The sequence below is a fragment of the Ambystoma mexicanum genome, chromosome 13 (assembly GCF_040938575.1).
Source record: "Ambystoma mexicanum isolate Mex_15411 chromosome 13, UKY_AmexF1_1, whole genome shotgun sequence".
NCBI lineage: Eukaryota > Metazoa > Chordata > Amphibia > Caudata > Ambystomatidae > Ambystoma > Ambystoma mexicanum.
Genome location: NC_090938.1, coordinates 499,125,747 through 499,149,332, shown reverse-complemented (window position 1 = coordinate 499,149,332; position 23,586 = coordinate 499,125,747). Strand labels below are relative to the sequence as shown.

The 23,586-nt window shown below is 43.6% G+C and overlaps 1 protein-coding gene across 3 annotated transcripts in view; it reads left to right on the top strand.

The window, feature by feature from the left end:
• The window catches only part of NSF (N-ethylmaleimide sensitive factor, vesicle fusing ATPase), a 1,025,749-nt gene that overhangs the window by 181,836 nt on the left and 820,327 nt on the right, over window positions 1-23,586 (top strand). For all 3 annotated transcript variants that reach the window (XM_069634162.1, XM_069634161.1, XM_069634163.1), the window contains one exon: window positions 12,911-12,996. In XM_069634162.1, the coding sequence (XP_069490263.1) occupies window positions 12,911-12,996 (86 nt within the window). The remainder of the gene's footprint in view (window positions 1-12,910; window positions 12,997-23,586) is intronic.

Here is a 23,586-nt window from a genome sequence, read left to right as displayed (position 1 = left end):
ACATCAAATTGATGTGTAATATTTGGATACTGCTCTCTCATTGTCTTGGCTATTGAAACATGTCTGTCCGTGGTTATGAGATAGATTTGCGTTCCCCTCGATTGTAGATATTGCAGTGATTTTATACAACAAGTTTCTCCATGGCCACTGAGGATTTACATTGGGACACTTGCACAACCACCGAACTCACAATTTTCTTAGTTTCCATGTCCGGAAAATTGTAGGTGCAGTACTTGGCAGAAAATCCGGGGCTGTCACACTGTCCATCGCCGGCTACCCTGAACCGTTTGTCAGAGAATGTACTTTGAATAGCCAATTGTTCAATGTTCCAAGCTTCACTAATGACAGGGAATAGATAATCACGTTGGTATTTGTAGTATTGCGTTTTATAAAAGAAATGGAGTCCCACAAACTGAAAGAAACTGGATAACTTTGTGAAACTAGAGCCACTGAAAAGTAAAGCTGCTGCACACAGTAGATTGCCAGCTGGCACTTTCCCCAGCATCGGTTGAGCGGACCATGAAAATGTTTTATGGAACTTTTTACAGGTGGCGTATATTTTGATGTTACTGCCTTGTGTTAGACGAGTCACACTCACCAATGGCTTCCCACATACTACCCCTCCCACTGAATGCACACATTTCAGCATCTTTATAATCTCCATCAAGCTGCTGTCGAATACTATGTATTTGGCCACTTTTATTAGATTGTCATCAGGCAACACTGTTGTTTCGGACTGGACCGTTGTTGACCTATCAGCCAAACTGGACATACAATAGTCGATATCTTTGTCTGGTCCGTCGGTCAATAGTGTTGATGCTTCAGTCTGTCATTTCAACATCAGTTACTTGACCAGGTATAGAAGAAAACATCAATGTGGACTGTTTATTGGGGGCTATTTCTTTGGCGGGTGTCGATTGTGTCAAGTGCTCATCGAGTAACGTAAAACTATCTTCTATAAATTCACTTTCATCTTCATCTGGCGGAGCAGGCGCATTGTAGCAATGGTCCAAAAACACTTTGCTGGATTCGCCGGTCATATTAAATTCATTTTCTGGCCATTGGACATAGGCATCTCGAGTGTGAACACGCCGCGCCTCAGTTAATAGTTCCTCCATGGTGAAAACAGTTTGGCAAGCAGCATCTGTCATTTGTATCGCTGTCTGTGTCTGCATAGTCTGTACACTATTGGGCAACTACAGGACACATAGGAAAAGGGATGTTCAGTGTAAACCCAACATGCAGTGTTGTACAATTTACATTAAAAAAAGCATGTAATGAAAGCCTCAGCACAAAACAATTGCCAAAAAATAAAGTGTATATAACTAACCTTATTTTTATTTATTTTCTTTGAAACCTTCTTTACTCTAACACCACTATAAGCACGTCGGCCCACCGACTCAGATCCACGTGCCTTCCGTTCAATATTCGGATCTTGTATACATCCCTACAAAAAATAGTATCCTTTTAAAATAAGTTATTTGCATTACACATATAATAAGACCGACTTTCTTTCGTTAGATGGTACTGTAAGTACGCATACCTCTGGCTCCGGTCAACTGTAAGGTCTGGTTCTGGAACAACTTCAAGGGATAATGTAGTTGTAGAGGACGCTCCAGCATCTCCCTGAAACACAGTAATTGCATTAGTAAGGACGAAAATATTGGAAAATGGACACACAATTTGGAAAGACGACAAAGGTACATATCAAAAGTAAAGTACGAATGAAACATTGTGTAAAACAATTACACGATATATAAATATGATCAGATTATCTCGTCCAATTGAACTGCAAAGACCCCTACCTCTGGCACAGGATCTACTATGAGGGATGTTGTAATTGTAGTGGAAGCTTCAGCATCTCCCTGAAACACAGTACTTGCATTAGTAAGGACGCAAATATTGGAAACTGGCCAAACAATTTGGAAAGATGACAAAGGTACAAATGAAAAGTAAAGTTTGAATGAAACATTGTGTAAAACAATTACATGATATGTAAATATTATCACATTATCTAGAATTCCGTGCATAAAACCAGTCTGGAACAGAATAGCTAGGTAAGATTACCTAATACACACTCAAAGTGGTTGACTCCAGGCAAGACATGGATGTTGAATCTTGTTGCTTCATATTCGGTAGATAGTCCTGGAGTTGTAAAGGGAAAGTATTATTCCATTTAGAAATTCCAACATTAAAAAGTGGCATGTTTGGAGAGTGAATACGAGAAAATTATGCTTATGTAAATGCATAATATAGCATAGTTATCTGTCCCCATAAATCAATTTTCTATGTGGGTTCTCAAAAACAAGGACTGATGTTTAGTAAAATAGTAATTATTTAAACAGCTATTCAATCATATAAATATCGAAAGTATTCTAAGTTACATTTACACCAAAAATACAGGCGTGAAGCTAAATCTGGAAGCGTGACTCGCCTGTGGCGGCATTTTCATGAATAAAGTCGGAATAGCGTTTGGGAGCAATTTACGAGTTGTTCTCAGTTGATTCCTCTTTGTGTAAAGGATGTGTCGTACATATCCGGGTTGAAGTGCAGGCTGCAGATGCGGTATCGGTGACCCCTCTTGTCCTCCAAGACTTGTTTGACTCTACTTTCAAGCTCTTCCGGTGGATATCTGCAATATCTGACCCATTCTCTTATTCGATCAACAGTTTTAGGGTCTTCGAAGGGCAATCGAAAATAGAACATGGAGGCATTGTTGTAAATTCTGCAAAATAAAGGTCAACATTATTAGAAAATTATTTTGCTTAAAATGTGAGAAAGAATTAATTGGACCATACATTGTTCATTGCACGCTTTCTTTTGGGCAACACAGCAAAACCAATGCAGCGTGGGCAGCTGTATTATAGGATACATTTCACAAACGATTTATTGATGTGTTCAAAATCAGAACATGTTACTCGTCCCTTGCATGTTCTATCATGCACGAAAAGGAAACATGCTTACACTATAGACACGGACCGCGAAGGATGCAATACGATACCAATTGACACTGATGAAAAATTGATATATCGATAACATAACAAAAAGAAACTCAAATCAATAGCAATAAGACAAATTAACATAGCACTAGTGAGTATGTTACTTCGAAATAGATATAAATTTACAAATGAAGGAGATATGATTAGGATGCATGCCCTTAACTTGACCAACAAACAGTTGGATTCAGCAAGCAGAGTAATTAGTGGCAGGAGAACAGGGAGATGTCCACAGGTAGCACACTGACGAGTTCACTCGAAGCGGTCAGAGTAGCACGATCACTAGTTGACTTGCAGTGCTCAAAGATGTTCTCATGGTAAATATCAAGTGGTTTATAAAGAATAACAATAAGGGGTGTGTTTGTGAATGAATGAGGTGTATATGTCGTGGTATGTCTATTGCCGGGGAGCGCCCTGCTTCAAGGGGAGCCTGCCTGGAGACACGGGGTCTGAGGTGGCCATGTGAACAATGGCCCCTGGGCGTAAGATACCTTTTGACGTGTACATGCTGTTTGGCACCTTGGCCGTTCGCGCCCCTGACAGCACCCCTTGGCAGCGCACATCCACTGGTGTGAACTGCCTTTGATAGTGGAGGGGGGATGGATGGGCCTGGGGCTTCAAGGGGAGCCTGCCTGGAGACACGGGGTCTGAGGAGGCCATGTGAGCAATGGCCCCTGGGCGTAAGATACCTTTTGAAGTGTACATGCTGTTTGGCACCTTGGCCGTTCGTGCCCCTGACAGCACCCCTTGGCAGCGCACATCCACTGGTGCGAACTGCCTTTGATAGTGGTGGGGGGGGTGGACGGGCCTGGGGCATGCAGACAAGGCACCGGAACACTGCTGAATGAAAACTGAAACAACAATTGATAAAAAAAATGTTTTTTATTTGGTTTCTTATTTTGATGGCACAAAAAAAATGCACGTTGTAAAGGTCTGGTTGCAGCTCAGCAAGGGAAAATCCCTTGTACTGACCACTGTCACTGGGGAAAGTTTGTCTAATGGCACCAACGACACAGGCGGGTATTACTCGTCGAACGCGGTGTCCAAGCCTCCCATGAAGCCACCTTGGGTACGAACGATAGGCCACCAGTCGGTACCACCTGTGAAAGAGAAAGATACAAACTGTTTTTAAATGACCAAGATAAGTGTATTAAACCTTAGTTGTCAATGACAATTCTTGTATGCAATGGCATTTTTGCCAGGACAAATGCTAACTAGACACTGTACAATATTGAACGACTTTTATGCAACTATTACTATAGAATTGCAAGACTAAACTGATATGACAATGATATATTGAAGTTACGGGAATACAGGGGACAAACATGAAATGGTAGTGGCCTAACTGAGATCACAACCAGACTATACTTACTCATTACTGGGATTACGAGGACGAACTGTTGCGCGAAGTTCGTGCATAAGCACCATCAAAATCCTCAACACGGACCGTGTGAGGCAGGCTGCCGTGAAGTCTGGCAGCTCGGTAACGCATTGCGTCTGTGGATCGCCTTGCGATATGTAGGACAAGCATCCTGAGTTTTCTCGGCAGCAGCAGTTATCATCCTCGGTTGCCATTAGCACGCACCGATTGCAGGTACACCAGGTGGAAACACTGTCCATGCAACTAGGCCCAGGCTCTTCATCTATTGAATCGTCCTCCCAGCTGTTGTCCAAAGCCCCATTGGTTCCGCATCTTTCTCTTTCCAGTAATTCCTCCTCGGAATACTCAGGCTCATACAGGTAGGGCATTATTGTTGCCATTTTGTGGTAAACAAACAAATTATTTATAGCGGTGGTACTGGTATCTGTTCACACGGGCTACAAGCAACAAAGGTAGCTGACCAGAGCACAGAAACGAGTCACAGAATACTCAAAGAAATACAGTGGGAGGAATGGAAAAGAAAATCTGCTGTTGTGTGTGAGAAACGGTCTGTTTATACTTATCGAGGAAAGAGGCTTCCTGCCGTTTCCATGGCGTCACATTAGCTGATGGGCAGAGAACGTTGACACGAGAGGTGCTTTGGCGTTGTGAAATGGGCGGTACGCGTCTAGTGATGTCAGGCTCAAGGACGGGGATATGATTTAGTGTCGCAAGCGCAGGTCACCCAGGGCGATGCAGCACGTGATAAGATTATCACAAGAAGGCCGTGCCCTGCTGCCTGATTTTGTTTGTGTTCAAGAGACGAAAACTAGGGTAAGGCGCATAGGAAAGGTTTGCACGATCGATCGACTTATGTTTTTTTTTTTTTTTTTTTTTTTTTTTTTAGGCCTGTTAGACCTTCCAAAAATTGCTCAATTGCAAAATCACCACCACACGAGGTGCAAGTGACGCACAAATAAGACCTTTACAATGTAAAAACACATGGCCGAACCATAGGGATAATAATATTTCTGACCGAACCATTGCTTTAACCTTTGTGCGTGTTCAGCTAACGGTCATTTACATCCTCTTGCTATTTTTCTCTGAGACTTTCTTAGGTTTCCCTTGGCCCTCTCCTGGATTTCGATAATTCCTGTTACCTGGTCTTTGGTGTCAGGAGTTTTTCACCGGTTCAGCCTGGGTTTTTATCATTGTCAATCACCTTTTTCCACTCGCCCCGTGGCTCACCTCCTGGGCCATGTCCTGGGGCTGTCGGGAAGCTGACCTGGGACCCTACTTTCCTTCCCTGTATAGAACGTCCAGCCACCACCTCTCTGGATACTGTTCCGATCTGTGTAAGTGTTTGTGCGAATGGGTAGGGTTGGAGATTCAACACGTCACCCACATGCAGATCCCTCCCATACACTGGTCCCATTAACACGGCACACACACTGGAGAATGGTAAGGTTGCTTGTGTGCTTTGCTGCTTTTCATTCCAACCCTCCTTTGGTTTCTGAAATGTTGTAAGGGGTTTCACTTTCTTTGTCAGCTTTTGTTGTGCTATTGTGCCTGTAGCTGCAATATTACATTACCTCTCTGTAAATTGTGTTCTTTTCTATTACTTTTTTTGTGTAGCATAATGAGTTTGGTCGCAATAATGGATGCATGTTAAGTAATTATTGTTTTTTTAAGGAGAACAGTCATGATTTTATATTTTAACATTGAAGTAATTATCGGGGCTTCTTGGTGAATACTTTGAGTCTTGCAAAAAATGTTAAATATGCCAAAAAATCGTAACTCCAGTTGGCCCCTGGAGGCTGCCTACTTTCTTGCTGCCTTGCATGGTGCAAAGGCTCCTCTTATAAACGTAACATTCACTGCAGGACTTCTTCACCAACAATGACAGCCATTGGCTACTGGTCCAGCATATCAATAATGAACTTCACTAGAGAATATATTTTTCAACTTTGAAGTGCAATGACACCTTGTTTAAATCTGCTAATTCACAAGTAGCACATGTATAATATTATGGGTATGTGTCTAAATGACAGCGTGGCTGATGGGCAATGAGAAGCAACGCTAAGGAGCAAGACCAATTTAGCATCGCAGGCATGTTTAATAAGGGCGAATCATTGCAAGTTTTCACTGATCCCTGTGATTGAATTCTACTGTATGAAAGTTTCACCAATTTTGACGTACGGGGCAGAGGCCTCTTTCTCATTGTCGGCAGCGGTTTAGCCCAAACTAGTGAGCATATTTTGGAGAAGAGTTATATCTCTGCTGAAATGCATGCCTATCCCGGTAATAAGGGCGGAGTTGCACATGGCCTCTCTTTACTGCATTACGGTGTGGAAAACCTTGTCTTTTTACTGTAAATGTCTGCTAGCGAACGCTGATGGAGGATTCAAAGTATTAAATAAAGCATTACAAAATAACACTGAACCAATACTAGCAGCATGGAAGACAGTGTGTGTAGCAATCTTACAGGGGCTTAACACACCGGAAGCCATCTTACAGTCTAACTCAGCTCTGGTGAAACTTAAATTATTGGACCTAGACTGGATCGAGCCTCTGGAGAACTGTGACTAGACTATGGGAAAAAGTCCTGGAACCGAAGGCGAGGGGTAAACTGCCAATGTACCTTTCGAGATTCCCTAGTAGTCTTCTATGAAGTCAGTTCATGCGATTCCGCTTTATTCTTATGCTGGAAGTGAGAAAGGATAAAACCCTTCGGAACTATGCCTGCAGGATCTGTAAGGGAAAGCGGGAGACCTTGTTCCATCTAACTAACCCTATTGTGCTCTGAGCTGCGAGATATTAGATCTAAGTGGCTGGGCAGATTTTTCCTTCAATTTATTGACGTTCTCGGTAGAAGTGGTGGAGCTCTTTATTACAAGGAGCTTGAGTTTCGGTAACTTTGGCATTGTTAGCTTTTGTAAAAGAAGCTTTTGAAGTTATTGAACGAAATAAAGAAATTTAAACCATGTAAGCACTACTAAAGGTAGCAGTCAGATCAAGGCCGAAGTGGTCCAATTTGACATGAAGAGATTCAGGGGTTCTTTACCTCTGATAAAGTGTGGGTTCTTTTTTTTTGTAATCCTTGTTTTATATTGTGTTAATGCAGGTATTCTGGATTTTAGTTCAATATTTTTCTTTTTCTTTAAGTATGGATGTATGTAGCTAAAAGGTTTGATTTTGCAAACCAAATGCTAAAAAAATAATTAAAAACAAATAATATTATGCAGTGATGATGTGAACCTCTTAACCCCACTAGTCATTCCTTCTTTCAGTCCTTCCTTTTCCCTCCTTTCGATCCATTGGCTTTGTTTTTCTTCTTTCATTATTTTGCTTTTTTTTTTTTAATCTTCCTTTCCATCTATCCTTCTCATTTTCCTTTGGTATTTCTTTGTCTCGTCTCTCATTCTCTCTCCATACTCTTCCTTTCCATTTTATGTCTTTCACTCCATCTTTCTTCCCTTAATAATTGTGTTAATTTGTAAGTCGCAAGCATCAGCCTATTGGTCACACAGATTTAGGTTGTTTTACCATAGTCAATTTTGCTGCAAATACGTTTTTACTGAGGTAAAAAAACAACAAAAAAAGTTCCCCCTACCCCGCCAACCGCCCTCCCACTTACCTTTTCTCAGTTCACTGCTGCCTCTCCTGTACCCTGCGGCATCCGTTCCGTCCCTCTAACGCAGGTTGGATTTGATGCCGCAGGGTCACTGTTTCTTATTCCGCACTTTTTCCGCACTCCTTTTTCCTAATTTTTCCTAAGGATGAAGACCAACTGGGCTGCTCTGTTTTGTATGGCCTGTATACATGCAATGTCTTTATCGGGGTAAACCCAATTTTGGAATATTTCATTTGTCAGTGCCTGCAGGAATAGCAAGTAGGAAGAATTTGATATGTGGCTTACCCTCTTCCCCATTTTGACTAATCAAGCTGCACAGCAAGGCATACATTCAGATTAGTGCTGAGCTATCAGTAATGCCCCAGACGATTCTGCACATTGAACAATCAAACTTAGGTTGTATATTTTCTGCAGCCTTGTTAAATGTATATCACAACATACAAAAAAACCTCAGCATTGCACAAACCTTTCCACCAAAACTGCTTTCTCAGGGTATAGCATTTTTAACATATGCAGACGATACTAGCAAGGTGCATAATTTGCATCTCCACTATCCATTGGCTAGTGATATTTGACTCTTGGATGGTATGAAATGGTGTGCTGTGTGTATGTATTGAATTGAGGTGGTAAGTGACTTTTTTATGGCTATCTAGTTACAACTTGAATGTGTGCCCCCCTGATGGTAGACGTTTGGATCCACCCCCAATGGGGGGTGTGAGGGCTCAGAAATGAGAGGTAGACACAAAGTTGTAATGTTATCAACATCGGACATCTTTATTAAATTAAAAGGGTTGGATAAAGGCCTTCTTGTCCCTATCCTAATGAGTTTCCTTGCCTAAGAAACTAAAGATCAGTCTGTCTTGTCATCAAAATTATGCAGACTGTCCTTGTGTCCAAAATGCATCTGACCCTCACACTAGAAATGAATAAAGGTGTAAGGTAAGTGTGATTTTGATTTAGCATAAAGTTTGTAAAAAGCAAATATGGAAATTCAATGAACAATTCTTGAATCCAGGAGTTGGTTCCCTTCTTCTGGTCTGGACTATTTCAGGTAGAATAGTGAAAGTGTCCTTTTCAAACAATGATTCCATAGGTGTAGCAGAAATGTCTTTCACACAACACTTCCTTAACGATGGCAAAAAGTGTCTTTTCAAACAATTATTCTTTAACAGTAATATAAATGCCTCTTTCACACAGCACTTTCTTGAGGTCAGTCTCCTGGTATACCCCCCTGCCAGGTTTCATTCTCCCAAAGGCTCGCTAACCGATGTGGTTCTTTCACCAGGACATTCTACAATATTCTCTTCCAGTATAACACAGTTGTATTCCTTCACTGTTTATACTTATTTGACGTAGGCGCTACTTGTTCCAACTCCTCCACCCCGCCTCCATATCGACATCTCATATATACAGACTTTCAAGTCCTGTCTATCATCTTCTTCACTGATATTAATTTGCTTGTGGCAATCCTTGTTCCAATGTTCCCCAATTCGACATCTCATATATAGGGACTTGTACAGATGTTGCCTTTCAACTTCTTCATTAATGTTCATCTGCTGATATTTACTCCAACTTTCCCCATATTGACTACTCTTATGAGGACTTGTGTAAATTCTGTCTTTCCAATTTACTTGGTCGGTATTCAAAACAAGTTTTAATTTGTCCATATGCCTGTCGGGTATCTGGACATTTCATCGAAATCCAAGGCATCTAAGACCTTTCCATTGAATTTTATTCAACGAAAATACTTTCCATCAAAATGCATTTTCATTGAAAAGAATTTGATGGAAATGTGATGGATTGTTTTAATTTAAAATTGGGGTTAGGGTATGGGGTAGGGCAAGGGTTAGATTTAAGGTAAGGGGTGGGGCAAGTGTTAGGGGAAGGGGTAGGGCAACGGTTAGATTTAGGGTAAGGGGTAGCACAAGCGTTAGAATTAGGGTATGGGGTGGGTTAGGGTAAAAGGTAGGGAAAGGGTTAGATTTAGGGTAGGGGGTAGGGCAAGGGTTAGATTTAGGGTTACGGTTGGGGTAAAGGGTAGGGAAAGGGTTTAGGGTAAAGGGTAGGGAAAGGGTTAGATTTAGGGTAGGGGTAGGGCAGGGGTTACAGTTAGTGTAAGAGGTAGGGCAACCCCCCCCACAAAAATAACATAATGCAACGTTGCATGAAGCTGGCCAGTGCCAAAATTCTTAGAAGATTTCAGCACTGGACATCTCCATGTAACGTTTTAGTGCTACAAAAAAATGCATCGAAATGCTATTTTTTATATTTAAAAGTCCATATCCATCTAAACCTGTCCATTTATATATTCGAAGGAAATGCACTTTTACATGTACATTCGATGCATTTCCATCAATGGATTTACATTTCGATGTCTTTCCATCGATGGAAAGACCATAAACCGCCTGTCAGCACACCTCAGGGTCCCCAACAACTATGGGTAGACTCACCAATATTTGATGGCGTTTCCGAATCGCTGCATGCTGATGTGGCAAAGTTTTCACTCCGGGAAGGCCTCCGCAGCTCTGCAGACCCTCATTCAGTTCTCTCACCAGCTCTGCGTTCACCTGCGAGCAGAACTGCTGCTATCCAAGAGACAGCGTCCCAACAGCCTTGCTGCAGTTGCCGGACCTTCAGCAGTCCTTTCACAGCACCCGCTGTGCTTCTCCCGGTCTCCCGCCCCTCCGGTAAATCAGGCTCGCAAATGGTTGCTCTTGGAAGAGCCTGTCTCTCTCAGCACGGCCCTTTACCGTGCGCCTGTTTCTGCCTTTGGTTCTGCTACCGGTTCCACCGCTCTACATCTCTCATCTCCACTCGTCAATGGAAGGTGTTCACAATGTTTAAATGTCCTGTGCAGCGGATTTCCATTGTGACAACTAGTCGGCACGTTTGGCTTGGGGTTTCTTTCAATCCACATTAACTCATTCTTCCTCTTACTCGTCTCATTACTTGAGGCTTTATGGGATTTGGAGTCCATATGAATTTTAGATCTTTCACAGTTGTATTGTTTTGAATCTTTGTTTAAGTCAAAAACATTGTAGACAGTAGTTGTTAAGTGAGTATTATGTGTACATGAAGTATAAATGGTATTCTGCTTGGATTGTTTTGCAAGAAGGGGTTTTGGGGTCTTAAAGTGAGAGGGATTTTTAAAGTGACTACAAATGATTAGGAATTTAGGAATTTTAGGGCCTTCATTCGAAAGGGAAGAATACTGCATCCCTCCTGATAGTGTAACCACATCTCCCCGACAGCCATCTCCTCGCCTTGGATCCTCCCTTATAATAGCACCGCCAGAGTCAGGATCAGGTAGCAGCTGCCGTCCCCTGGCCACATGGGAGGAGATCTTGGACTGGTGATCAGTGATGACTCTACAGGATTTATCGCAGGTGGCAAAGGTCCATTGACCAATTACACATCTACTTTGAGGGGAGCAACTAACTAACACAATTATAAGCAAAATGTTGCCTTTAAAAGGGGTAAAAAACGTTTGCATTGTTTCCCGCAAATGGGGAAAAGGGAACTTTGACCCGTTTTTTATAGTCACTCCGGTTGAATGTATGAATATTCATGCAATTGCAAGCATAGACGGGCTGCTAAAGATGATCAGATGCACTTTTGTCTCCATATCACAATGGTGACTTCCTTTGTGGCAGAAAAGCTTCCACTTCTATATGGCTCTTAGATTTGGAATAGCTAATGTGTTTATAACCTGAATTCTTTGCCCTCTGGTCCCAATATTGCTGTAAGATTATTAGCAGCAGGAAGAAACGGTTTTACTCAATGGAAGATCAGACATTTGTTTTTAAATTCTGTACTGGTTTCGGTACAGGACCTGCTGTTTTCCAAGTTTCTGGCAAATTTAAATTAAAAAAACTCAGGCCCAACTTCAAATTAAAACATGTTATCACAACTTGTAAAAGGTAATCCAGTTTTATATTGAAAGAACCTCCACCATATCAATAAATTGTATATTTCAACCATGCACCAAGAGAAAGCTGGGGATAGAAAATTCAGTAATACCTTATAGAGTTGCTGTCCTAAGTAGCTTTGCATACTTTGGAATCCTTCGTCTTGTTTTGAGTCCAGTTTTGGATTATTTTGGTGGGAGACTGTAGATACTGAAAGCTCTGTCTGTATGGATTGTCATCCTGATCTTGAAAAACGTTTACACATCTATTTTCTTAATCTCATTTTAAGGGCACTAGCCATCAGTGAATCCATACTATGTTTCTGAACTCTGTCTTAGGAAACACAAGGAAGTGTTATGCTCCTTGCTTAAGGATCTCAAACCAAGGGTGTTGCATGATTTCAAAATGTTGGTATCATTTAACTATGTGGAAGGTTTTTGGGTGTGGATTAATTGTATATTCAAGCAAGGTAAACATAATAGCAATTGGCGGATCTGCTTTGAAACAATGGGTTATAGAGGAATGCTTATTTGTAAATGTTGTTTTTAACATTTTCTGATGAATGCATTCCGTTTTTGTGATTTTGAATATATACTTTTGTTAAAAGGAATTGGACTGAAATAAGAGCACCATTGTAAATATTACAGCACACACATCAGTTTGACAAAGCCAACAATATCCTCAACACAACATTGTGAATTATAAAGGCATTGAATTAGAATTTGTAAAAAATGTTGACAATTTTGGATAAACTATAGGATTATAGGAAATGAAATGCATTTTATGCCTTTAAAAAATTGAGAATTGCTTGTTGTACTTTGTGGTTTAATGTATTGTTAATAGAAACTTTTAATTAATACATTCAATTGACAACAATTTAAGTTTATTTACCCCTTTCACAGAATACCGATACAAATGCATATTCATATACAGTCACACAATAATTAGAACCTGTGTCTGACCTGTCCTTTCGTCCCGACTCATGACGGTGTACTCTTTTTCTTTCTGACAGTCTATGCAAGCAGCGAGGTGCCCTACAGATGAGCTGTCTTTGAGCAACTGTGCAGTGGTGAATGAAAAGGACTTCCAGCCAGGCCAGTGAGTATTGTTTGCAACAGACTCTACGAGTTTTCACACAACGGATGTTCTGTGTACTTTCGTCACACGTCACTGTGCGTACTTTGGCCATGCTGAAATTCATGCTCTAGTTCAGTTGCTTACCCTCATGTTCTAGGTGTACATCTACATGCTCCAAAGCTCTTCTGCATAAGCACAGTACAGGTCTTTAGGCTCACTGCTCTTTTTACCAATCACCTGAAGGACAAGTGCTTTGTGGTCTGATAACCGACCCTGCCAAAGCCAATATGTTTTGCTTGATTTATATCAAGTGCAGCTTCAAATGGACCAACATACTTCATACCACGCAAAAATTACAGCAAAAAACGTTCACTCCCTTACAATTTATAGCCAGCATTAATGTACTTAACCCAAAACATGCAGCACACTTCAAACAGGAAGAGTATAGAACAATTAACACTGTTTTGGACTTAAGTCTCAGGCGTTTGAGACTCTTTACATACACTTGACTTCAGAGGCAACCACTTGCAACTAAGGGACACATCAAATGTTCATTTGTTTATCCAAGCACATTGCCAGAAAAATATAAAAGGAGGGAATAATGACATATCACCTAAACAGGTGTGCATTCCTACACATTTGCCATCTACCACTATCCATACTAATAGTCTTTGCTCCACTACTAATGGAAGCTTAAGAATGATGCTTTTCCATTTATAGATGCATTGGGTCTGAATGGAGTCCACTGTTATGTTTATTGTATGTTGTGTAGAATCTGATGGGGTTCCCCCCTGGTCTGGGACCCCTCTCATGTGGCCGGGGGAAGGCAGACACTCTCTGATCCTGACCCTGGGGGTGATTTACTGTGGGAGGATCACATGGGGATGGGGGGAAATCAGACCGGGAAGACTGGGAGGAACCCCTATTTAACTTTCTCTGTGACCGTGCACTTCTGACTTTGCCAAATAACAAAGGTAAAATAATCTAATTTTCTAAAGAGGGACTGCATGTCCCAGAAACCCTGAAACTATGACGAAGAAGGCTAGAAGGGCCTGCAGAAGCAGAGAACAGGCAGGCAAGCCTAATGGCCTCAGGCAAGGGCAGGCAATCAAGTGTGAGGGTCTGCACCTAAAACCAATAAACTCACCTGAGGGGCATAAAAGGCTGCTGCAGGAGGGAATCATAGAATGAAGCTGGAGCCAGGGGCTGGAAGTTCGACAGCAGCAGTAGAAGAAGGAACAGAACGCGAGGCTGGCAGTAAGTGCTTGTGATGCACCAAGGGAGCAGGAGCCCCTTAAACACTGCCGGAGCAGTGCCCACTTCATGGGTGAGGAGCAGGAGCTTCCCCCTCCTCCTAGAGGTAAGCCCGTGGGCTAACCTCCTTTGCCAGCACCTCGACATCATCTTTAAAAGCAAAGCTTCACTTTGATCTGGCTGTGCCTCTCACCGCAAGGTCAGCACTGCATGTGCCACAACGCCTGCTGCTCAGCGCTGCCGTGTCCCCCTAATTCGAACCTCGTACTCGCAGCACCGACGTCGCCATTCCAAGATGGCCGCCGCCAACACCTGCAGCCGACCCACTTCCTGAATTCGGCATCGTCAGGCTGCCGCCCTTCCTGACTGGCTGACCAGCATTACTTCCATAGCCAATCCAAGCCGGGAGGCGTAGCCGGCATTGCACTAAGGCATGTACAAAGGCTCTCGCTCCTGTCCCAGCCTGTGATGCACCAAGGGAGCAGGAGCCCCTTAAACACTGCCGGAGCAGTGCCCACTTCATGGGTGAGGAGCAGGAGCTTCCCCCTCCTCCCAGAGGTAAACCCGTGGGCTAACCTCCTTTGCCAGCACCTCGACATCATCTTTAAAAGCAAAGCTTCACTTTGATCTGGCTGTGCCTCTCATCGCAAGGTCAGCACTGCATGCGCCACAACGCCTGCTGCTCAGCGCTGCCGTGTCCCCCTAATTCGAACCTCGTACTCGCAGCACCGACGTCGCCATTCCAAGATGGCCGCCGCCAACACCTGCAGCCGACCCACTTCCTGAATTCGGCATCGTCAGGCTGCCGCCCTTCCTGACTGGCTGACCAGCATTACTTCCATAGCCAATCCAAGCCGGGAGGCGTAGCCGGCATTGCACTGTCCTTGCCTCTCCGGCCGTCGGCCAGAAACCCTGCATTGCTACCGGCAGATATGGAGCCCCCACCGATCGACCACTAACCAGGTACACTACTGCTTGTAACAATAGCGCTTCTCCACTGCCTGTACAACCTGTACTCCTGCAGCCATCCCACATTTGACCACCAACGTGCATATACGTCTGATCGAACTACTGCATCTGCTACATGATCACGTGCTCGACACGCTCACCTTTATGATGTTCCTCACTCAATGTGAAAAGTATCTGATTAATATTCCGGCTTACTTAATTCTGTACATCACTTCGTGGCAACTTACCCCTATGTAGCCCTGTTGCCCACACTTAGCCACCTCTACCTATACCCAGCCACTGTGTTGCCTATACCCAGCCACTGTGTTGCCTATACCCAGCCACTGTGTTGCCTATACCCAGCCACTGTGTTGCCTATACCCAGCCACTGTTGCCTATACCCAGCCACTGTTGCCTATACCCAGCCACTGTGTTGCCTATACCCAGCCACTGTGTTGCCTATACCCAGCCACCGTGTTGCCTATACCCAGCCACCGTGTTGCCTATACCTAGCCACCGTGTTGCCTATACCTAGCCACCGTGTTGCCTATACCTAGCCACCGTGTTGCCTATACCTAGCCACTGTGTTGCCTATACCTAGCCACTGTGTTGCCTATACCTAGCCACCGTGTTGCCTATACCCAGCCACTGTGTTGCCCTGTGCCCATCCATCATGACCAATAACACACCCCCACCCTCCGCACTCATCCCCCCTACACCCTTCCTTCCTTCCTTCCTTCCTTCCTTCCTTCCTTCCTTCCTTCCTTCCTTCCTTCCTTCCTTCCTTCCTTCCTTCCTTCCTTCCTTCCTTCCTTCCTTCCTTCCTTCCTTCCTTCCTTCCTTCCTTCCTTCCTTCCTTCCTTCCTTCCTTCCTTCCTTCCTTCCTTCCTTCCTTCTTCACCAAACCCACAGATCACAAACACAGCAGACCCCTAACTCACCCCAGAGCTACCAACGCTAGGAATCTATTACTAGGCCTCCGCTCCAGATCCTCACTGCAAACCCCACTAGCTAAATTTGAAAACAAGCCAACTTCAGAACACCACAAACCGACCACCACCAAGAAGGCAGCCAAAGGGCAGAACTCCAGCCCTACCCCACTACCACGCCCAGACCTACAATGTGCATTAATTAATGCCAGATCCCTCCCTGCGCACGCTACAGAAATTCATGACCTTTTAACCAACCTCGACCTTGACATACTTGCCATCACCGAAACCTGGCTACACAACGCTGCTAGCCCCGCCATCTCCCTAGCTATCCCATCAGGATACTCCATCCTTAGACAGGACAGAACACTGTCCACAGGTGGAGGAGTAGCCCTTATAGTCAAAGATCACCTAGAAATAAGACAACTTTCCTCCAAACTAGGGGAGAACGTAGACTCTCTATCGGCCAAAATCGCACTTTCTCCTAATACAACCATCACCTTTAATCTAGTATATCGCCCGCCAGGCCCAATACTGGACTTTCAGGACAACCTCTCACATCTACTAGGGGAAAACCTTAAAACTACTACCAAAACTATCCTTTTAGGAGACCTCAACCTGGGACTCCACAACCAGAAAGATAGACCCCCCACTACACTTACACAAGCTCTCCAAGAAATGGGCTTTGAACAAAAAGTACTCCAGCCTACCCACAACAAAGGACGTACTCTTGACTGGATAGCTGACCACAATTGTGGCATTGACATCAGCTCCATCACACCCACCCCATGGTCCAACCACTTTCTCATTCACTTCCTCATCCCTACACCTAACAACTCGCTAAAAAAACTCAAGCCAGTACCTCCAGCCTTAGCCAGGAGTACCAAGAACCTCACAAAAGAAAATATCTCCCCCTACCTTTACCCCCTCACTAACCTCCCTGCCACACTAGACCCAGCTGCACTGGCGGATATCTACAAAACCACCATCAGCACTGCCATAGATATCATCGCCCCCCTACAAAAGAAAAAATCCAAAAACACCAAACACGCTAATACCTGGTTCTCAGCAGAACTAAAAGAACTACGAACCAAAAAACGCAAAGCCCTAAACTTATGGCAAAATGCACCAAACGCATCCTCACTAGCCTCCTAAAATCACTGGCCACCCAATACAAAAAAAGTATCATAGCAGCCAAATCCACGTCCTACAATGAAAGAATCTCCAACGCCACCTCAGAATCCAAAGAGCTCTTCTCCATCTTCAAGGAACTTTCCACACCTGCCACTAAGCCTCAAGAGATTGTCAAGGACCAAGCCCGGTGTAACACCATACAATCCGCCCTCTTGAATAAAATTGAACTCCTCCAAGCAAAAATCCTAGACCATCACAAAAATCTCACTCAGCACATTCTATCAGCCTCCCCTACTGAAACAGTGACTGAGAACAAAAAGACTAATCTCATTACACCCTTCAAATTTAGAGAAGTCTCAGAAAAAGAGGTAGTAGATATCGTTAACAGAATCAAACCCTCCAACTGTAAAGGCGACGCCTGCTCCGCCAAACTAGTCAAAGACTGCGTAGAAACATTGGCGCCATTCCTTAAAACCTTCATCAATGCATCCTTCAACTCCAACTCTGTCCCAACCAGCCTAAAAGAAGCCTGGGTGCGCCCTCTTCTCAAAAAACCTACTCTAGATCCCAAAAACGCTAACAACTATAGACCTATCACAACCGTCCCCTTCCTGCTTAAGATCCCCGACAAAGTTGCCTACACACAAATACAGCAATACCTGGAAGTAAATCGCATCCTAGGAAAAAGACAATCGGGTTTCCGCCCGGGACATGGGACCGAATCGGCCCTATTAGATCTTAAAATCCAACTAAATGACATCATGGACAAAGGCAAACCAGCACTCCTGCTCCTGTTAGACCTATCTGCCGCCTTTGACCTGGTCAATCACAACATTCTAGGCACGCAACTCAAAAATGAAGCACACTTTTCGCCGGAAGCCATCTCCTGGGTCAAATCATTCCTCGAGGGTCGACTTATGAAAGTCTTCTCTGACTCCGCGAGCGCTACCCCCACCACTATCCATTGCGGCGTCCCACAAGGGTCCTGCACTGCCCCCACCTTATACAACATCCTCACCCTGCCTCTGTTCAATGATTTGGACCGTCGTCACATAGCCTACACCAACTATGCTGACGACACTCAGGTCCTGCTCCCACTTACTGGGGTTTATGAACAAGATGCAGTAACATTAACCAAAATCTATACAGCCATTCAAACCTGGATGGCAGCCAACGGCCTCTGCCTGAACGGAGACAAAACAGAGATCCTACTAGTTGGCACCAAAGAAACACTAAACAAACTCCCACTGCGGTACAAATCCTTTAACATAGACAACTCCACCATCACAGTCTCCACCGCAGTAAAAACGCTAGGAGTATACCTTGACTCCACTCTCTCCATGACACGACAAGTAAATGCCATAGCTTCCTCTGCTGCACTTACCACCAAGATAATTAACGCCGTTAAACCCTTCCTATCCACAAAAAACTGCTTGGCTGTAGCCAGAGCCACAGTAGGCACCAAACTGGACTACTGCAATGCCCTCTTCTTGGGCACGTCGGCAAAAAACCTAAACAAAATGCAAGTCACACAAAACAACGCGCTAAGAGCAGCCCTAAGCATCCCTAAAAGGGCGCACATCTCCCAAGCCAGAAAAGAAGCCCACTGGCTTCCAGTAAAAGAACGCATACTATTCAAATCCATGGCCATCACACACAAATGCCTCTCCGCCAAGGCCCCGCCCTATCTCTCTGAAAGAATCACCCTCAATACATCCACTAGACCCACCAGGTCTCACATGACCAACCAGACCTATGTACCCACCTTCAAAAGAAGCAAAGCGGGAGGGTCCAGCTTTCAACACTTAGCACCCAAAAACTGGAACTCACTCCCCACCGCTCTAAGGAACGAAAACTCATACCATGCCTTCCGCAGATTACTTAAAACCACGCTGTTTAACTAACCCCTCCTCCCCCGCCCCACTTATCCAACTGCTATACCACAACTGTATGTAAACAATCACTACTGTATTAAAACTGCTTATATCATCTGCATGTATCTATATATACACTATGTATGCCTGTAACAAGTAAGACTACGTTCAGCGCCACAATGCCCCAGGGCAGGTGTGCGCTATATAAATCCAAATAAATAAATAAAAATAAAATAAAAAAAATAAGTGTGACCACGTAGGGGACGCTGAGCAAAGAACAAGCAGATTTCACCTGCAGGCTCTGAGTTGGACCTGTGCTCACAAACCCTGTCTGGCTGTTGCTGCATTGGAAGAGACTGGAGAAAGGTGGCCATCTTTCCAGGTGTAACTGATTGTCATGAATGCAGAGCAGAAGTCCTGTGTTTTACCAGAGGCAAAAGCTGGAGACGGGAAGACTCTCCTTTAATGAGGCCCGATCTGAAACACCTGTGCTGAGGAAAGGTGTGGAACCAGAGAGTGCCCATACTAGCAGAGGAAAAGAAGCCAGGAAGTGGAGGCAACCCACAGCCGGTGTAATATTGAAGCTGGTAAATGAAGAGCCATACTTCAGAGCAGCAGAAACTCCTTCCCGGTAACTGCAACCAGCTGAACTTCATTCGCTTTGAAGGTAAAGCAAATGAAAGTCTTTGTAGTTGGGGGGGGGGGGAGGAGGGTAGTCTTGTCAAACAAAGGGAAATATATCACACGCTTACCCAGCAATAAATGAAGTGCTTGCGTGTGAAGAACGTCTTTCTTTTCCCATTGTTACTTCAAAATCATAAACCGAAGCAGTCGCATGTCTCCTATTAACAGGGAAAACGGTAGCAGTAATGATTGTATGAGCAGTAGCAGACTTTCCCATTCAGTTTCAAGGAAACATCACTTCAGAGAGGCAGCGTATGCAATATTCTTTTTTCCCGATCCTTGTTGAACACGAAAGCTGTCGTCTTAAAAGGGAACAAAAGTAGCAAGCTGAAGTTTACCATCAAGAAGTCATCTTGTGTGCCTGAAGTCGATTGTGAAGTGAACATTAACTGTTGTAACAACCTCCATTTTAATGTTGCATAAGTTGTTCAACTTGGAAGCCGAACATGCTTTGCTCAAGCCAATAGGCAGAACCTTCCAAAGAGGAAACAAATCACAATAATAGCTGAAGCACTTTGTCTTGAAGTTGTTGAAGCTAATACTAACCCCAGGGTCCTCTGATATAAGAGTGACAAAGGCATATTAAACTGGGAGAGTGGCATTACAGCTTTGGGGTAAACCTTGGAGACAGAGGTGCATATGAAGGTGGGGAAGGTAGCTGTGTGCTTGTCATAAGAAACAATCGCTCATCAGTAAAGCTGACATTGTGGCAGTCAGAAGCATTTTTTGGGGTAGCTACAAGACCTAGAGGAAAGGCAAAGAGGCTGCCTTTTCTGATAGAAGTAGAAAGAAGAGTGCCTTGCCAACCTGTAGACATCGATAGTCTCGTGTAAGCTGCCCAATGCCATTTCCACAATATCAAGTTGTAGCTGCAGAAGTTGAAATGTGGTTGTCTAGAATTTTGTCGGAACTGTTACATTTTGAAGCAGTTGAAGTAGAAGCAGGTTTTGAGAAGGGGGCCTGTCCTCACAGTAACCCTGAGAAGTTGTGAAAGAGAGCAATTGCCTTAAAAGAAGCATCATTACAAATTGCATACAAGACGCTGCAGAAGGTAAAGTTGTTGTTAAAGTAGAAGTGGCATTGTTTTGAATTTTATCCAGGACGACCATTGCTGCAATTTCCTTTATGGAACTTTGAAAAGGAAGCTTTTCATCCAGAGAAGAAGAAACTGTTAGCTGTGGTTTTTTGTTTGTGACTTTATATTTTCTTTGAAACTTTACATGAACTTATTTGACACTTTGTTCTCCTTGGGAATAATTGACTTTGAACATTTCTGGAAGAGCGGAATCTGCCCAGAGCCAGTAGAAGTCAACCAAGACCTTAATTGGTTGGTAATCTCTTATTTATGTAATTGTTACTTTGGTTTGATTGTTTAGAGTGAGGGTTAGTTTTGTGTATAAGGAGGTTTTCCCTTCGATCTTAGAATAGGTAGGGAATCCCGTGGTAGAGTAGGTTTAGCTAGCGTTTTTATATTGTTTCATTTCAAAATGAAATGTCAAACCTTGAACTCTAAACTCAGTTGTGAGCATCAAATTACTGACCCCTCAAAATGTGTAGCTTTCCAACTACTAATGAAGTTGTTTGAATCAGTGCTTATATGTACTATGTGTGATGTTATTGAGAAGTCGGCAATCTATAGGCCATAGTCCACAGGCTATTCATTGGCAGGTGGTGAGGTAGACCACAGCATGTAAGATTGCAAGGGTCAGAGAAAGGGTAATCTGCTCTATAATGCAAGGCGTTGCACAGCAAAGCGGCTCTTCAATGTACGGGGGCTTTTAAAGTAGATCTTGTGATGGCAGAGGGATCATCAATGACCGGTTTGTGCATTATTGGCGCCTTTTAATTTTGGCAGTAGTTAGCGGTGAGGGTTAAGACTGGCAAATGTGATTTCCCCGGTTGGAGAAGTAATGGAGGCATTGCTAACACAAACAGTGATTGTGTTTAAGCAAAATGAGAAGTGTTGGGATTTCTCTTTGGCTTTGTAACCATCTTAGCCTGAGTCCACTCATAGCTTTCCGGAGTTCATGGTTGTTATCCTGCCTACAGCAAAGAGTCAATCTCTGGGATTTTAGAGTGCTCCTGAGCACCTTTTTCTTGGTTCAAATCTTCCTTGTTCTCCAGCATGGGGTCTGGCATGGATTCACATGTTCATGAATATTCCTTGTCGTTGGGCTGAGACTCCTCATTAAAAGAAAAAAGTTTCACTTTCACTTCAAAACTGTATTTCTCATCTAAACTAATCACTGTCATACTTCCCCCATCCAATGACGGTCCTCTCCTTATGCTCTACCTCTGGTTGCCATCTTCAGATGTTTACTGCACGCTTCAGTGTTGGGAGTCCCCAATTTGCTCTCAGGGTGGCACAATGGTCATTGTAGACATCCGACACCTTTTGGGTTGTTTTACAGAGGTCATACATTAGTCCTTTCAGCAACAATTGCAACTCAGGCTACTAGTTCATGCCCATGCTCTTCTAGGTAAGACGTTAAACTGCTGATCTTCTCTAAGGGCCTGTTAGCTTTCTGACCCCTACACGATTACTTGCCTCTAGCCCTTTAAATGCTGTCTGCTCAACCAGCTGTGAGGCAGCCTTGTGGCCAAGTTCAGCACCTTACCCACCTACTTTCCTTTGGATGGCTCACTTCCATGCACTACTCCAACTGCGCCTGCCCTCCCCCCCACTCGCCTTCTCCTTCTCTGGTTTTAAAGGTTGAGCTTCTCCGCCCCACTAATCCCTTGCAGTAGTGTCCCCACCACTGTTTTCAAATTACTGCAATTCGCCCAACTGAGGGAAAGGGGATTGGGATAAAAAAGCAAACCAGTAACAACCACCTTCTGTTTTGTCTTTTGACCAGATGCCTGCACAACACAGTATTTAATTTCATGCTTTCTGCTTTCTGCTTCCACTACACCCAGGATTCGAGAGTAGTGTTTTATACACTTTAAATGTAACTTGTAACATCTGTCAAGTAGCTGAGAGATTCTAAATTCCTTCCTGTTCTGTCTAGTTCAGGATTTTTGCCCTGAGCTCAGGGAAACCTGTGCACAAGAAGAGCTCCAAAAACAGGTCCTCTTAATATCTTTTGCAGAATTAATTTGATCTTTATACTCTTTTTATAATTATCTATTTTATCTTTTCATTTTTGCAGTGTCAATGGAATATGTTGTAGTTGTAGTTGCATGATGTTATACCTTATTCAGACAACCTATCTTAATGTAAACTAACTCTAGCTAATTTATCATTTTATGTTGCCCCTCTCATTATTCTCCCAATCTGACCAAGCTGCTCCTCGTCTGAACAAGGCAAGACCAAACACAAAGGGCTTGCAAAAAGTCTTTTCACTGCACAATAGTTCAAGGATCTGTCCTTTAAATTCTTAGTAGTATCGCCTTAGCTACTGTAAGGGTATGGAGGGGGAGGGGGGAACTGACACACAGGTGATACATGGAGCTTGGTAGAAACATTTATTCTTAAGAAAAGCAATCCACCCTAACGCTCCCTGCCTGTCCGTAGGTTAAAAAGTCAGCCGGCGTGTGTCCAAAATCTCCTCCGCGTACGTCTCGGGAGGATAGCTCAGCAGCAACGTGCTCGCCCTTGAAGCAAGACGACACGGAGCAACACAGGTTCGATCCCCGGGTCCGCGCTTAGAAACCTCTGGGTATTAAGCGCGTTATAAATAACCTATCAATCAAAGTAAGATAAAAAGTATGTGAGTCTTCTTATACAGAAGAATGGCTCCCTTCCTCTGTGGCGCGAACTGTCACATCAGTAAACTGGAAGGTTT